The sequence below is a fragment of the Aspergillus puulaauensis genome, chromosome 2 (genome assembly GCF_016861865.1).
Source record: "Aspergillus puulaauensis MK2 DNA, chromosome 2, nearly complete sequence".
Classification (NCBI taxonomy): domain Eukaryota; kingdom Fungi; phylum Ascomycota; class Eurotiomycetes; order Eurotiales; family Aspergillaceae; genus Aspergillus; species Aspergillus puulaauensis.
Genome location: NC_054858.1, coordinates 1,361,091 through 1,372,048, shown reverse-complemented (window position 1 = coordinate 1,372,048; position 10,958 = coordinate 1,361,091). Strand labels below are relative to the sequence as shown.

At 48.5% G+C, this 10,958-nt stretch overlaps 5 protein-coding genes across 5 annotated transcripts; 3 read left to right on the top strand and 2 right to left on the bottom strand.

Moving 5' to 3' along the window:
• Nucleotides 1-80: 80 nt before the first annotated feature.
• APUU_20571S (uncharacterized protein) lies at nucleotides 81-1,401 on the bottom strand (the record flags this gene model as incomplete). Its single annotated transcript, XM_041699226.1, has 4 exons — nucleotides 81-361; nucleotides 428-1,067; nucleotides 1,139-1,189; nucleotides 1,273-1,401. The coding sequence occupies 4 exons, from the start codon at nucleotides 1,399-1,401 to the stop codon at nucleotides 81-83; spliced, it is 1,101 nt and encodes a 366-aa protein (XP_041552333.1).
• A 334-nt stretch (nucleotides 1,402-1,735) lies between these two features.
• Nucleotides 1,736-2,223, top strand: APUU_20570A (DUF167 domain-containing protein; the record flags this gene model as incomplete). The annotated part of the gene is made up of 2 exons (XM_041699225.1): nucleotides 1,736-1,966; nucleotides 2,065-2,223. 2 exons carry the CDS (start codon nucleotides 1,736-1,738, stop codon nucleotides 2,221-2,223), a joined length of 390 nt encoding a protein of 129 aa, XP_041552332.1.
• Nucleotides 2,224-2,409: 186 nt separating this feature from the next.
• On the top strand, nucleotides 2,410-2,949 carry APUU_20569A (uncharacterized protein; the record flags this gene model as incomplete). Its single annotated transcript, XM_041699224.1, has 2 exons — nucleotides 2,410-2,513; nucleotides 2,589-2,949. The coding sequence occupies 2 exons, from the start codon at nucleotides 2,410-2,412 to the stop codon at nucleotides 2,947-2,949; spliced, it is 465 nt and encodes a 154-aa protein (XP_041552331.1).
• An 899-nt stretch (nucleotides 2,950-3,848) lies between these two features.
• On the bottom strand, nucleotides 3,849-5,578 carry APUU_20568S (UPF0187 domain membrane protein; the record flags this gene model as incomplete). Its single annotated transcript, XM_041699223.1, has 5 exons — nucleotides 3,849-4,378; nucleotides 4,431-4,780; nucleotides 4,833-5,046; nucleotides 5,105-5,252; nucleotides 5,318-5,578. The coding sequence occupies 5 exons, from the start codon at nucleotides 5,576-5,578 to the stop codon at nucleotides 3,849-3,851; spliced, it is 1,503 nt and encodes a 500-aa protein (XP_041552330.1).
• Nucleotides 5,579-8,098: 2,520 nt separating this feature from the next.
• APUU_20567A (SDR family oxidoreductase) lies at nucleotides 8,099-9,106 on the top strand (the record flags this gene model as incomplete). The annotated part of the gene is made up of 3 exons (XM_041699222.1): nucleotides 8,099-8,391; nucleotides 8,465-8,590; nucleotides 8,656-9,106. The coding sequence occupies 3 exons, from the start codon at nucleotides 8,099-8,101 to the stop codon at nucleotides 9,104-9,106; spliced, it is 870 nt and encodes a 289-aa protein (XP_041552329.1).
• Nucleotides 9,107-10,958: the final 1,852 nt, after the last annotated feature.

Below are 10,958 nucleotides of genomic sequence, written 5' to 3'. Positions count from 1 at the left end.
AGGAGAGCAAAAATAGAATTTTGGTAAAGATCAATATTTGAATAGTTTAATGCACAGCCATAACCCCTAAAGAAAGGGCATTATCCCTGATTTTCGTCCGAAGTATTAGGCAGCAGAAGGGACAGCTCGCGCGACTCTATGTCTTCATTATTCAATATACGTATCCCGCTGGTCCTTAGCGGCAGCAAAGTTCTTTGGCGGTAATATGAATCGCGAGGCGGCACAAGTCGATTTGAGTACAAGTTTGCGACAGGGGGAGGGCCGTCAGTTTGAACCACTTGCTGCCCCAACTGGGCTACATTTCTGAAAGGATCTGCTATTGGCGGAAGGACGCTGCCATTCTCTTGGTTGAAATTTGAATCTTAAAATATTAGTATATTTCAAATCAGGAGAGGTGTGAGGCTATAGGTTATTTAGGACCACGTACTGCCAGTTAATCCGCTTGTGTAATTAAGTATTTCATTCCGGTCATATCTCCTGACTCCATCATTTCGAACTGTCTGGTATGCCATAGGCGCTTCGTCCAGAGGCGGTTCCCAATGGTTGGAGTGGAACTGGTACAGGAAGGACTCTCGGCGTTGGCAGAGGATTTCAACGGAAACCTCGTGTTTGTAGTCGGGATGGATACGGTCCATAATATCATATGGCGTGATTCGACTGTCGGTACGAAACCATGCTTCGAGACGCCATCCCTCCACCTTGGACGATATGTGCCAAGGGAGAACAGGAAAGTGCCTGATGCTGTTCCCAAATACTTTTGCGGAAGTCCATATGGGAGGCACATTTGCTTGGACATTCGCCGTGGGGTCGTGTTCGTAAAATATAGCAGGGAGATTCCGGGCGCTCCAGCTTGCTTGATCGACATGGGTAAAGTCGCACAACGTGCAGTCCATAGTTCCTGGAGTCTTGAAAACCATGTAGTAGCAATCAGGCTCGGTGCAAAGAAGCAGCGGTGCAAGTTCCAAGGCTTGTTGATGTCTTGTGGTAGAATTGAGGTTGGCCATCCTAGCTGAAGTCTTATAGGCAGGATATCTGACGGATAAGGGATATTTCGCATAAAATATGGTCTAGAAGAGATAGGCACCAAGTTAGAGTCAAAGGGCAAATATCCAGAGCCATGAAAAGGGTGCCCTCTTACTAGGAAGGAACAACGAGAGCAGTCCGAAAAAAGGCCTTTCGCAGAGGGAACCTAAAGAGCCGCTGGATGTTAGAGAAACCGATGATGGAAGGATAATCTGGGCTGTGTCTGGAGCTCATATTTATAGACCATACAATCAGTATTTCTTTGCATTGCAAGTATGCTGCTGGTAGTGAATACGGCATTTCCAGTAGTGCGGCAAACAGCATTAAATGTTGTGGATAGAAGAAACATTTGTTCATGTTCATGCTTTCAATAAACATCAAAACAAAACCTATGACACAATATTGAAAGAGACTGATAGGCTTCAAAATGTGGTTTTGAGAGGTTCTGTAAACTGTCAGGTAGTTTCCGATTGCACTGGTTGACATAATAAATGTCTTTGAAGAGGTTAATGTTGATCAGGGATTGCTGGGATTTAGTATAAAGGAAACGCCACCTGAAAAACCATTTAGTCAAACGCAGATGCTATTGATTAATGGTTTGTAGCTCGTGGTATAGCAGTCAACAAACGGCAAGGCCAAGACCCGTCAACTTCCAGAGCCGGCCGCATTATACAAACTTTGACCAGAAACACCTCACTACAATAATCGAAAAATGTCATCACCCATGCTCCGTCTGATTCGAACAACTGTCACAGCTTCCCGCAGCAAGAATCGGGACATTACAAAACGCTACAGCCTACAAATATCTTGCAGGGTGAAACCTAACGCGTCCAGCAATCGAGAGGGCATCACCGCGATAGGGACAGAGAAAGTGGATGTTTGCGTGGCAGCAGTCCCAAGGAACGGAGAAGCAAACACAGCTGTATCCCGCGTCTTTTCAAAAGTACTTCTCAATCATTCGTTCGTTTTGATGTTTTATGCGTCTCCTGGTCAAGCAAGCAATGAGTCCTTTAAACGGAGCGGCTGATACAGAGGATCCAGGTGCTGAACGTCCCGAGGTCCGACGTTGGTGTCATCCATGGGTTGAAATCGCGCGACAAAGTCATATCAATCGCTAATTTGGAAATTGGAATGGAGGGTGAAGAAGAATATTTACAGAGAGCTCATCAGCAGCTACAAGAAGCGGTGGTCAAGAAGTGAATGGCCTTGTCCTGACAACGCGGAACGCTCCGTGACATCACGGAAATCTCCCACTTTTTTCTCCCCTTCAACACTTCAACCGCGACAACGCAACATTTCCCCGCAAGCAACCCACTTACAGATTTTACGAAAGCCCTCCAAAGTTCATCCTGGAGCGATAGAATTTTTACCATACAATTGTCCAAAATGGCCTCGACGAAACGAAAAGCCCCTGAGGACTCCCACTCCAACGCCAAAACCATATCTTTCACCGCGCGCAATCCTCCTTGGACCTACCTCAAGCTTCAACTGTACGTTGAAATTCAAACAGTCTGCTCTCCCCATAAATTTCACTGTATCGTTCTAATCCAATGAAACCCCCACAGAATTCACCAACCCAACACCTCCACAGCCACCAAAGCAACTCCCATTGACCCTCTCACAGCCCGCACACATCTAAACGCCGCCCTCTCGCAATTCCTGGGCCTCTCCGGAACCTCAATCCCCATCGACATCCTTTCCGTAACCCCCGAAACAAACCCCTCGGGATCGCAGCCAATCGACAAATATGTCTGGATCCGCGTACCTCGCCAGGATGCGTCTGCTGTCGTTTCCGCCGTGAGCTCGTGGATCGGAGGAACTAGCGAGGCAGATACCGGGGGAAGCGTGGCATGGAGAATCTGCGCGAAAGGTAATTTCTTAGATGCGCTGGTGAGAGGCGGTGGGGACGATTTGTTTACGTCCTAGTGTCCGAGGAAACATGCATGGTACCTAGTATCCGTTTGCAGTCCCATCATGGCATCGCTACCTTTTTTTTTATCTCATGCTCTACTGCAGCAGGGTGATAGAGCAACCATCTGAATTGGAATGAACGACCCGCCAGGCCAACTGTCGCAACTGCCTTTTCATAACTGGAGTTGGATATATTCTCCAACTTGAGGAAAGAGCAACCGACCGCCGGCGCGTCCATCGCACCTGCCGCCTTGAAACAGGTCGGTTTGGAATTCTTGGTTAGGAAGGAGCAGCTTGCATTGCGGACTATACGCGTGAATAAAGATGTACACTCGATACTGGTCCCGATGCTTATATATTACGGCTATTTAATATCTCCCTGTCGCGAGATTACGGTCATGCTCTCGGAGACGGGCTTTATAGGGTGTGAATCTTTCTCTCCTTTTCAATGAGCCCAGCCGAGATGATAATGGAGAGGAAATGGACAAACAACGACAGGCGACTGGACAGATAATTAATGTGTGCGTCTAAACGACGCTATGATCAAGTTCAAATTTTTCAAAATATACACCAATGACTCTAGACACGATTTTATATGCATGTAACGACAGGCCCAAATACTATTCACAGCAGGCAAAAACAAACCGCAGGTAACGAACGTCGATCGAATAAAATCAAAAGCGGAATGGACAAGCTCAATACTAGACCAAATTGATGAACAGACAGACAGATGATATAGTAGACTCACGCTCAATCAACCAAGAGACGCCCGGAACCGATTCCATGCTTGGGGCGCGATAAAAGGAAGTTTCGAATTCCCTTCAAATTGCCATGCATTCTGGACTTCTTTTTTTTTTTGTCTTTTCCATTTTATTGCATTGCCTCTAACTCTTGTTGAGGGGAAGAAATACCTGTTATACCGAGGCCGTCTTGTTGAACTTCGCATTGACTTGTTCAACCACGGTCGATGTATGTGACGAAGTAGAGTCGGGATTTGCAACCACTTTCGCACGCAAAGCGGCACGGATATCATCAACACTGCGGTTCTTCCATTCCGGCTGGCCCGATGTGCTGAGGGGGAAAAGGACGTAGTTGTCCTCGCGAGAGGAGAAGTCCTCAACCTTGGGTGCCGGGTTGGCAGTGACGATGTCCATTTCGAGAGCGATCTGTCTGCAGTATGTGTCGAGGGGGAGATCGTTGACATCGTGGCCGAAGGGGTTCTCGATTTCGCTGCCGATGGTTGCAAGACCGAGGATTATGTACGCGGCAACGATTGATCCGGGAATGGTGACCCAGCCCAGGGAGTCGTACAGCTGGAATGGGAGAACGAGGACATATATCCACGCGATTTGGGCGATTGCGATGCTGTAGGCAGCCGGTAGCGGGGTGTCGAGGACACGCTCGGTGCCGGTAACGACTTCGTTCAACTGAGCGAGGTAGGTGACTATGGCTGGTTAGTGATCCGAGTCGTTCAGGTGGGTAACACTGGTACATACTAGCTTGAGACTGGTGAAGGCTGATGGAGAGAGTTCCGTTCTCGATAACTGAGTCGACATAGGCCGAGATATGGTTGAGAATCTCCAGGGGCAAATGGCCCAAGGGCTTCTTCGAGCGCTTGATGAGTTTCCTAGGGTTCGATTCCGCGAATGAAATGCCTAAGTATTCACCAGCCGACTTCCAAAGTGTTTTCCTCCTAGGCTGGAGAACCTGGCGGTCGTGAGCCTCCTTGGCGAAGGTGTCGAGATAACCAACTAGGCCCGCTAGATCTTCGTACCCGACATCTGGCTCGAACCGCAGCTTGTGCTTCAAAGCAATTGCAAAGGCTATGATTAGGTTGATAGCCGTCCTATAAAAAGTCATTATGTTGGTTCAACCTTGGGAGGTTTTGGGCAAATTACAGCTTCCTTAGCAAGTCCACCTTTCCTTCCTCCTCATCTTCTCGCTCCGCCGTGTTCACCCAAATGGTGCGAGACAGGTTGCGAGCTGTCTGGATGAGCAATGACCAGTATCTCCGGCCATCCGCCCATCTTTCATATGCAGTGGAACTTCGGAAAGAAAGCGACAAACCAACGACAAAACCCAAAACGGTGAGGAGGATGTTATCAACAGCAACTATTCGATTGCCATTAGCCGGAGAGCCAGCAATGATTGACTCGCCTCAGACACTCACTATTATGGACAAAACGACAAATTAAAGTTATACAAGTGGACCAGCCGGCGACGAAGGCAATAGGAAGGATCAATTTTGGCGATATACTGCCATGCATACGGAGCATGATGGGCCATTTTGAATGCTTATCGAGATCTCTCGGGCCGTGCTAGCAGGGAGGTGATCGTCAGTTTAACGATATTCTTTTACATTTCGGGGATCACTTGAACTCACAAAGTAACGATCAATATCATCCGAATCTTGCCGATTTAACATGAATTGGGAATCTCGAGAATCGGCGAGATTCTCCAGGAATGTTGGTCGCGGTGTTATCCGTCCACGGCTGGAGCCCTTCTCGCTTGTAGGGGCATTATAGTCGTGGCCGTGGCCGGCGTTGGCATGACGCACATCTGCTTGCACTGGAGCAGGCCCATCAGCCTGACCAGCGGCGTGAGCAGAAGCCTCGGCCGGGGGTGCTGCGTGCCCGTCCACCATGGTGGGATGTTCCGAAGTTGAAAGTGAAAGAAAGTAGTGACGGGACAATCTAGCCAGAGAGCGTCCAAGACAGAATGAGAAACAGATTTGAGACAGTAAGAAACAAAAATAAAAGGATTGGGGTCAGTGCATTTATTAATAACAACAAAAGAAAAAGTGTGGGAGGACAGAATCTGGGGGCGAGAGGAAGAGAAGAAAGCGAAAAGACGGCGAAAAAAAGTCAGGATGGTCAATGGTGGAGTGCATGCAGTACAACACCAGGTTGGTGGTCAGAGCTTAGCACCAGGCTTTGCTGACAATTTCTGATTTTACAATGCGGGAGTGCCACTTAGTCACAGATTATAGTATATAGTTAGTACAAAGAATAAGAAAAGAAAAGTCTGCTGAGCTGAGCTGTGACAATGCGCCCTTTACAAGACCTTCAAGAAAGCATCACTTTTAGGCTCTGCAGAACCTTGGAACAATCACGGCAGGGGCCGAAGTCACTTAGTGAGGAACGGGTTACAGCAGTACAAGTGCCAAGTGCCAACAGGCAAGACTGCGCCACGAAGAGCCCAGAGCCAGAGAGAAGCCGGCCGGGAGGATCCGGTCGATTCGCACTGCTTCTCGATTGGCTGCTTGTCGATCGGTTTCGCAGTCCAGGCCATGAATGGCTGAGTGGCTGCGTCCTGAAACGAAAAAGGGCTCAATCCAGCGTTGGTCCCTGAAAGCGAAGAATGCAAATCATGACTCGGGTCAATCCCTTTCTGCTTGGTAGCACAAACCCAGTTTATTATTGGAAACATCGACCGACTATTTCAGTCTCTTCCCGTCTCCTCTGCTTCCTCGCGACTACAAACCAATAATTAATTCAGAAATAAGAATTTTCAGTCTCTCAGAAACTGTCGGTGACCCCGAAGTCGCAGCAGCGTGACAGGGAGACGGGAAATTAGAGCGACGGACCTTGGGCTGTTTCACTTTCCAACACCACATGGACCGCCGCGCAAGGATGGTTGGTCCACGACAAAGAATCCCTTGGCCTTTTCAGGGGTTCAATGCTGAGGAGAGACGTCACTGGTCACGAAACTGACCGGCGCTGTCTGCATCATTGGCGTTCCAGGTCGAGAATGTCATTCAGCTGGCTGCTGACGACTTCCCCTCTGCTCCGTCATTCCATGCTGACGTTTTGTTGTCAGCTCAACTCCTCCTCGTTCATAGGACCATTTGTGGATGCTGGGGCTGAATAATCCATGCACGATGCTAAAAGTTCAACTTCCAACGCATCAACTTCGAGGGATTGGGGCCGTGAGCCTATATTAGTGCATTGTTCAGGTAGCCACCGCTGCTTGATACCTCCATCCCCTTCCATACCTAGTACATGTCCTCCGTATCGTCCCGGGCACGAAGAGTGCTACTTCTGCTTTCTAACATTTTTCAATGTGATTTTCTCAGTCTGTTCGCGTGCCGAACAAGACTCAATCTTCAGAAGAAGATGGTAATCACGACATCCAACAGCAGTCAGACAACATGTCTCGGCTGAAACCTGCGGCTCCGCGTCTCAGGATTCAGGAAGTCCGAACGAAGTCTCCTCTCAAGCTCTCAAGTCTCACCTCCAGTTTCAGCTGAGGTGAAGTTGTCGACCCCCGCATCTTGGGTGTGGACACACTGCGGAGAATATGCAGGGTTGCATGCATTCTCCGTATTTCTACAATATCCTCTGGCAGATTGACCTTTCTGGGCGTTCAATGCATTGTCTGTTGAGTATTATCATTTTTAGTCCCGTAAATGCGATTAAACATAGTTAATATGAAGTCTAGAAATCATCTCTTCGTCCCAAACTCAAATGGGGGTCTCGGCTCTAGCCAGGATAGTATAAGTACATGCATACATAACTAAAAACGAAGAACTCCACAAATAGCAATATGAAACCTTGTTATAGTTAGTAGCATATAGCAGTTATTATTTCGCTATATCATCATCGGTTTGCAGTTGTGCAAACCAAAGCAGATTGCGGTATAGATAGATATATATATATCTACGTACTCTTAACATCCATGCTTGTTAAAGTGCTTACACATGATATTTGGCGTGATACTATATATTTTCTAATTATGCTCACCGCCGACAATACAAAAACATTGTACAACTACAAGATAGGCATTTTACAAGAGGTGAAATTGAAATCTGAGTGACGTAGTGCTACTATGGTAGAATCTCTATAATCCCGGGGCGGATTTTGGCCCTACTCACATATACCGACTTCGGCGCAGAGTTTAGGTCGAATTTTAACACCCGATCTCTACATGCGATACCTCCGCATAGTTGGCGAAATGGAACGGAATTCAACAGCTTCTGCTGACTCCCCGGATTCTGACCCACAGATAAAGGTAGTCGAACGAGGGTCATCAAGGATTTAAGTGCTTATCTCCGCACATCCCGCTACTATAACCGACAGTGCTTCGACGTCGTGCCTTTTGTTACTATTTAAACACACAAGGCAATGAAAAAATCGTTATTAGGAAGTCCAAGACATACATTAACATGGCAGCATCACCTAAAACCTGGCTGATCACTGGCGCCTCTTCGGGCCTCGGCAAGTCGCTTGCCCTGGCTGCCCTTGAAGCTGGCTACAAGGTTATCGGAGCTACTCGCGACGTTGATAAAGCTGAGAAGGCATGTCCAGAATTCTCAGCCAAGGGCGGAATCTGGGTGGGGATAGACCCTGCCGGAAAAGATTCATTTGAGAAGTTCGCCAGCTGCTCCCGAGAGCATAATGTTGATGTTTTGGTCAATAATGCTGCGTATGCTTTTATCGGCGGCGTTGAGGATACCAGGTTAGTGCAATAGAGTTACTGCAGTGCCACCATGAGACCAGCCTGATTGCTGACGAGACAATAATATGTGCAGTGAAGATGATATTCGTGATCAGATGGAAGTTAACTTCTACGGGCCTCTCCGTGCAGTCCGGGCTTGTCTGCCGGTCATGCATGAGAGAGGCTCTGGTCAAGTCATTTTGATTAGTAGTGGTGCAGGGTAGGTTCATATTTCTCCCGTATTGTCTTTCTGCCTTCGACCTGACGAAGATTTGCATATACCAGATTTATAGCCCGGCCTGGACGAGGCACTTATTCATCAAGCAAGTTTGCCATCGAGGCTATTCATGAGTCCCTCTCCTACGAAGTCAAAACACTTGGGATCAAGGTCCTCATAGTGGAGCCAGGAGCATTTCGCACGCCCTTTGCTAGCCGAGTCCTTACCCCCGCTCATCTTGAGAAAGGATTCAGTGAGGGCTATAACGGCACTGCGTTGGAGCAAACGCTCACTCTACATCGGAATTGGACAACGTCCACTCCGGATTTCGTAAGGGGCGATCCGGATAAAGCGGCGCGGGCGATCATCCAGGCTACCGGTACGGGATATGACTATCTTCGACTGCCCTTGGGGAAAGACTGCGTGGCTGCCTTGGAGGATAAGATTGGACAGCTGCGGAACGACCTGGAGGCGACTAGGGAGATTGCCACGGCTACTGATATTGACTCAGTGGAATAGATAGCTTGTGAGTTTGCGATAACTTTTATGATGGATCTTACTTTCCTACACCTTTGCTTGGAACCTTGCTTCAACGAACAGACAGAGAATAAGACGTACAGGTCAGAGACCAGGAATACCGCCAACTGTGTCTTGAGGCATTCCGACGGTCATTTTCTGGAACCCGGTACTCGATTATAACAATTTTTCGTCATGACAATCATTTCCCCAGTATTGTAGGCCCATGGCGGATGAGAATACAATATGTTGGATGCCAAAAACCACTCTGGAGGGTTGTAAAGCCTAGACTGCGATTTGGATGGAAATCTGTTGGATTCAAAGATCAGCGAAGAGTTTGGTCTCTCGAGCTTAACCACGACATTCCGAAAATGGTAAACAGAAGACCAAGCCCAAATATGAAAATAACAGTGGAGAACTGGAGATCATTGAGTTAGGTTGTGGATGATCGACCGGGGCGAAAAGACAGACAGCGCGACCGACGTTGTACAGATCGGCTGAATGGATGGGCTGGAAACGGGTGTCAAGCAACACAACGAAGTGATATTGCTGCTATCTCCAGAGGGTCGAGCAGAGAACCTTGGGATGGCCTCTGGAGTCAAGACGATCTTTGGTCGAGGATCAAGAAACCAGCCCAAGGAACCAGGTGGAGATTCGGCAAAAGGGCAAGTACACCCAATGTCGCGGAGACAGACTCCGACCTATTTATTCGTCTGCAAATGTAGCATGCGCCAATTCTTTCGAGGGCCAATAGGCCTCATGCTCGGCTTCACTGTTATCTGTCCTAAAACGGCGAGAACGTAGTTAATGCGAAGATTTCGAAAGTTTGTGGTCGAATATTTCGGCCAACCTTGTTCGAACCCTCTGTTTTCTTCGTCGATATGCCAGGGACATGAGAAATCAGGGAATCTACATTCGATGCTCATGGGCTCGGGCCCAAACTTCGGCAGTTCGTTTCAGATAGATGCAAGATATGCGAGTAAGTTGGGTGACATCTGTCAGGAGCCCGCTAGAAACACCCAGGATTCTTAGTACCCGTAAGGCACGAGCTAACAATTCTTTAGCACCCCCCCCGCTTCCCCAAGCTAAGCCTTCGAACTACCGGAGGCGACGCAGAACCCTGACAAGTAGTCCTTTGATTTGTTAATTTGAATCATCTCGGCCCGACGTATGCAGCACCATGGTGTAGGAGGGCGACGACAGCAGCGCGGGGTACCAGTTGAGTCAGTGGTCTCTGACTCCCGCCTCCATACGGTGTACTCCGTAGGCTGTAGCCCACAGTCTCAGCGCAGTTACAGTTAGTCTCGGAACCCCCTTGACTGTGCTCTCGCCACCACGAGATCTCTTGCTCATAGGCGAACTCCAGTCCACTCCAGTCCAGCCCGAGTCGCGATATTTAGTTTGATTGGCTCGGCCTGAGATTTCAAGGCCCATGGTTCTGATCCATTGAGTGCCAGAGCCTGCAACCACTGATTACGCACTTCTCCTCTCTGGATCACCAGCTTGACCGAATCAAATCCCTTAATGCATCGCCAAAAAATTTCGGCTAAAATCTAGTCGGTCGACCAGCCACAAAGGTACCAAGGAACGAACGATAAACCGGCCAGGATGCAGGTCAATAATGGCTCGTGCTCCTAGGATTATGCTCCTCGGAAGGCGCATCCTCTTGCATTACATGGGAACTTAACGTGCCTATCACGATCGCCGCGACAAGGCGAGGATTCTATGGAGCAGCAGACAGCCGGGATAATGGCCGCGTTCGTTACTACAAGGAGGAGGTATCGCCTGTGCAGCCGCCCGCCGCACACCACTGGTGGAGGTGCAGATGGATCGCTTATTGGAGGAGTTCCTCTCG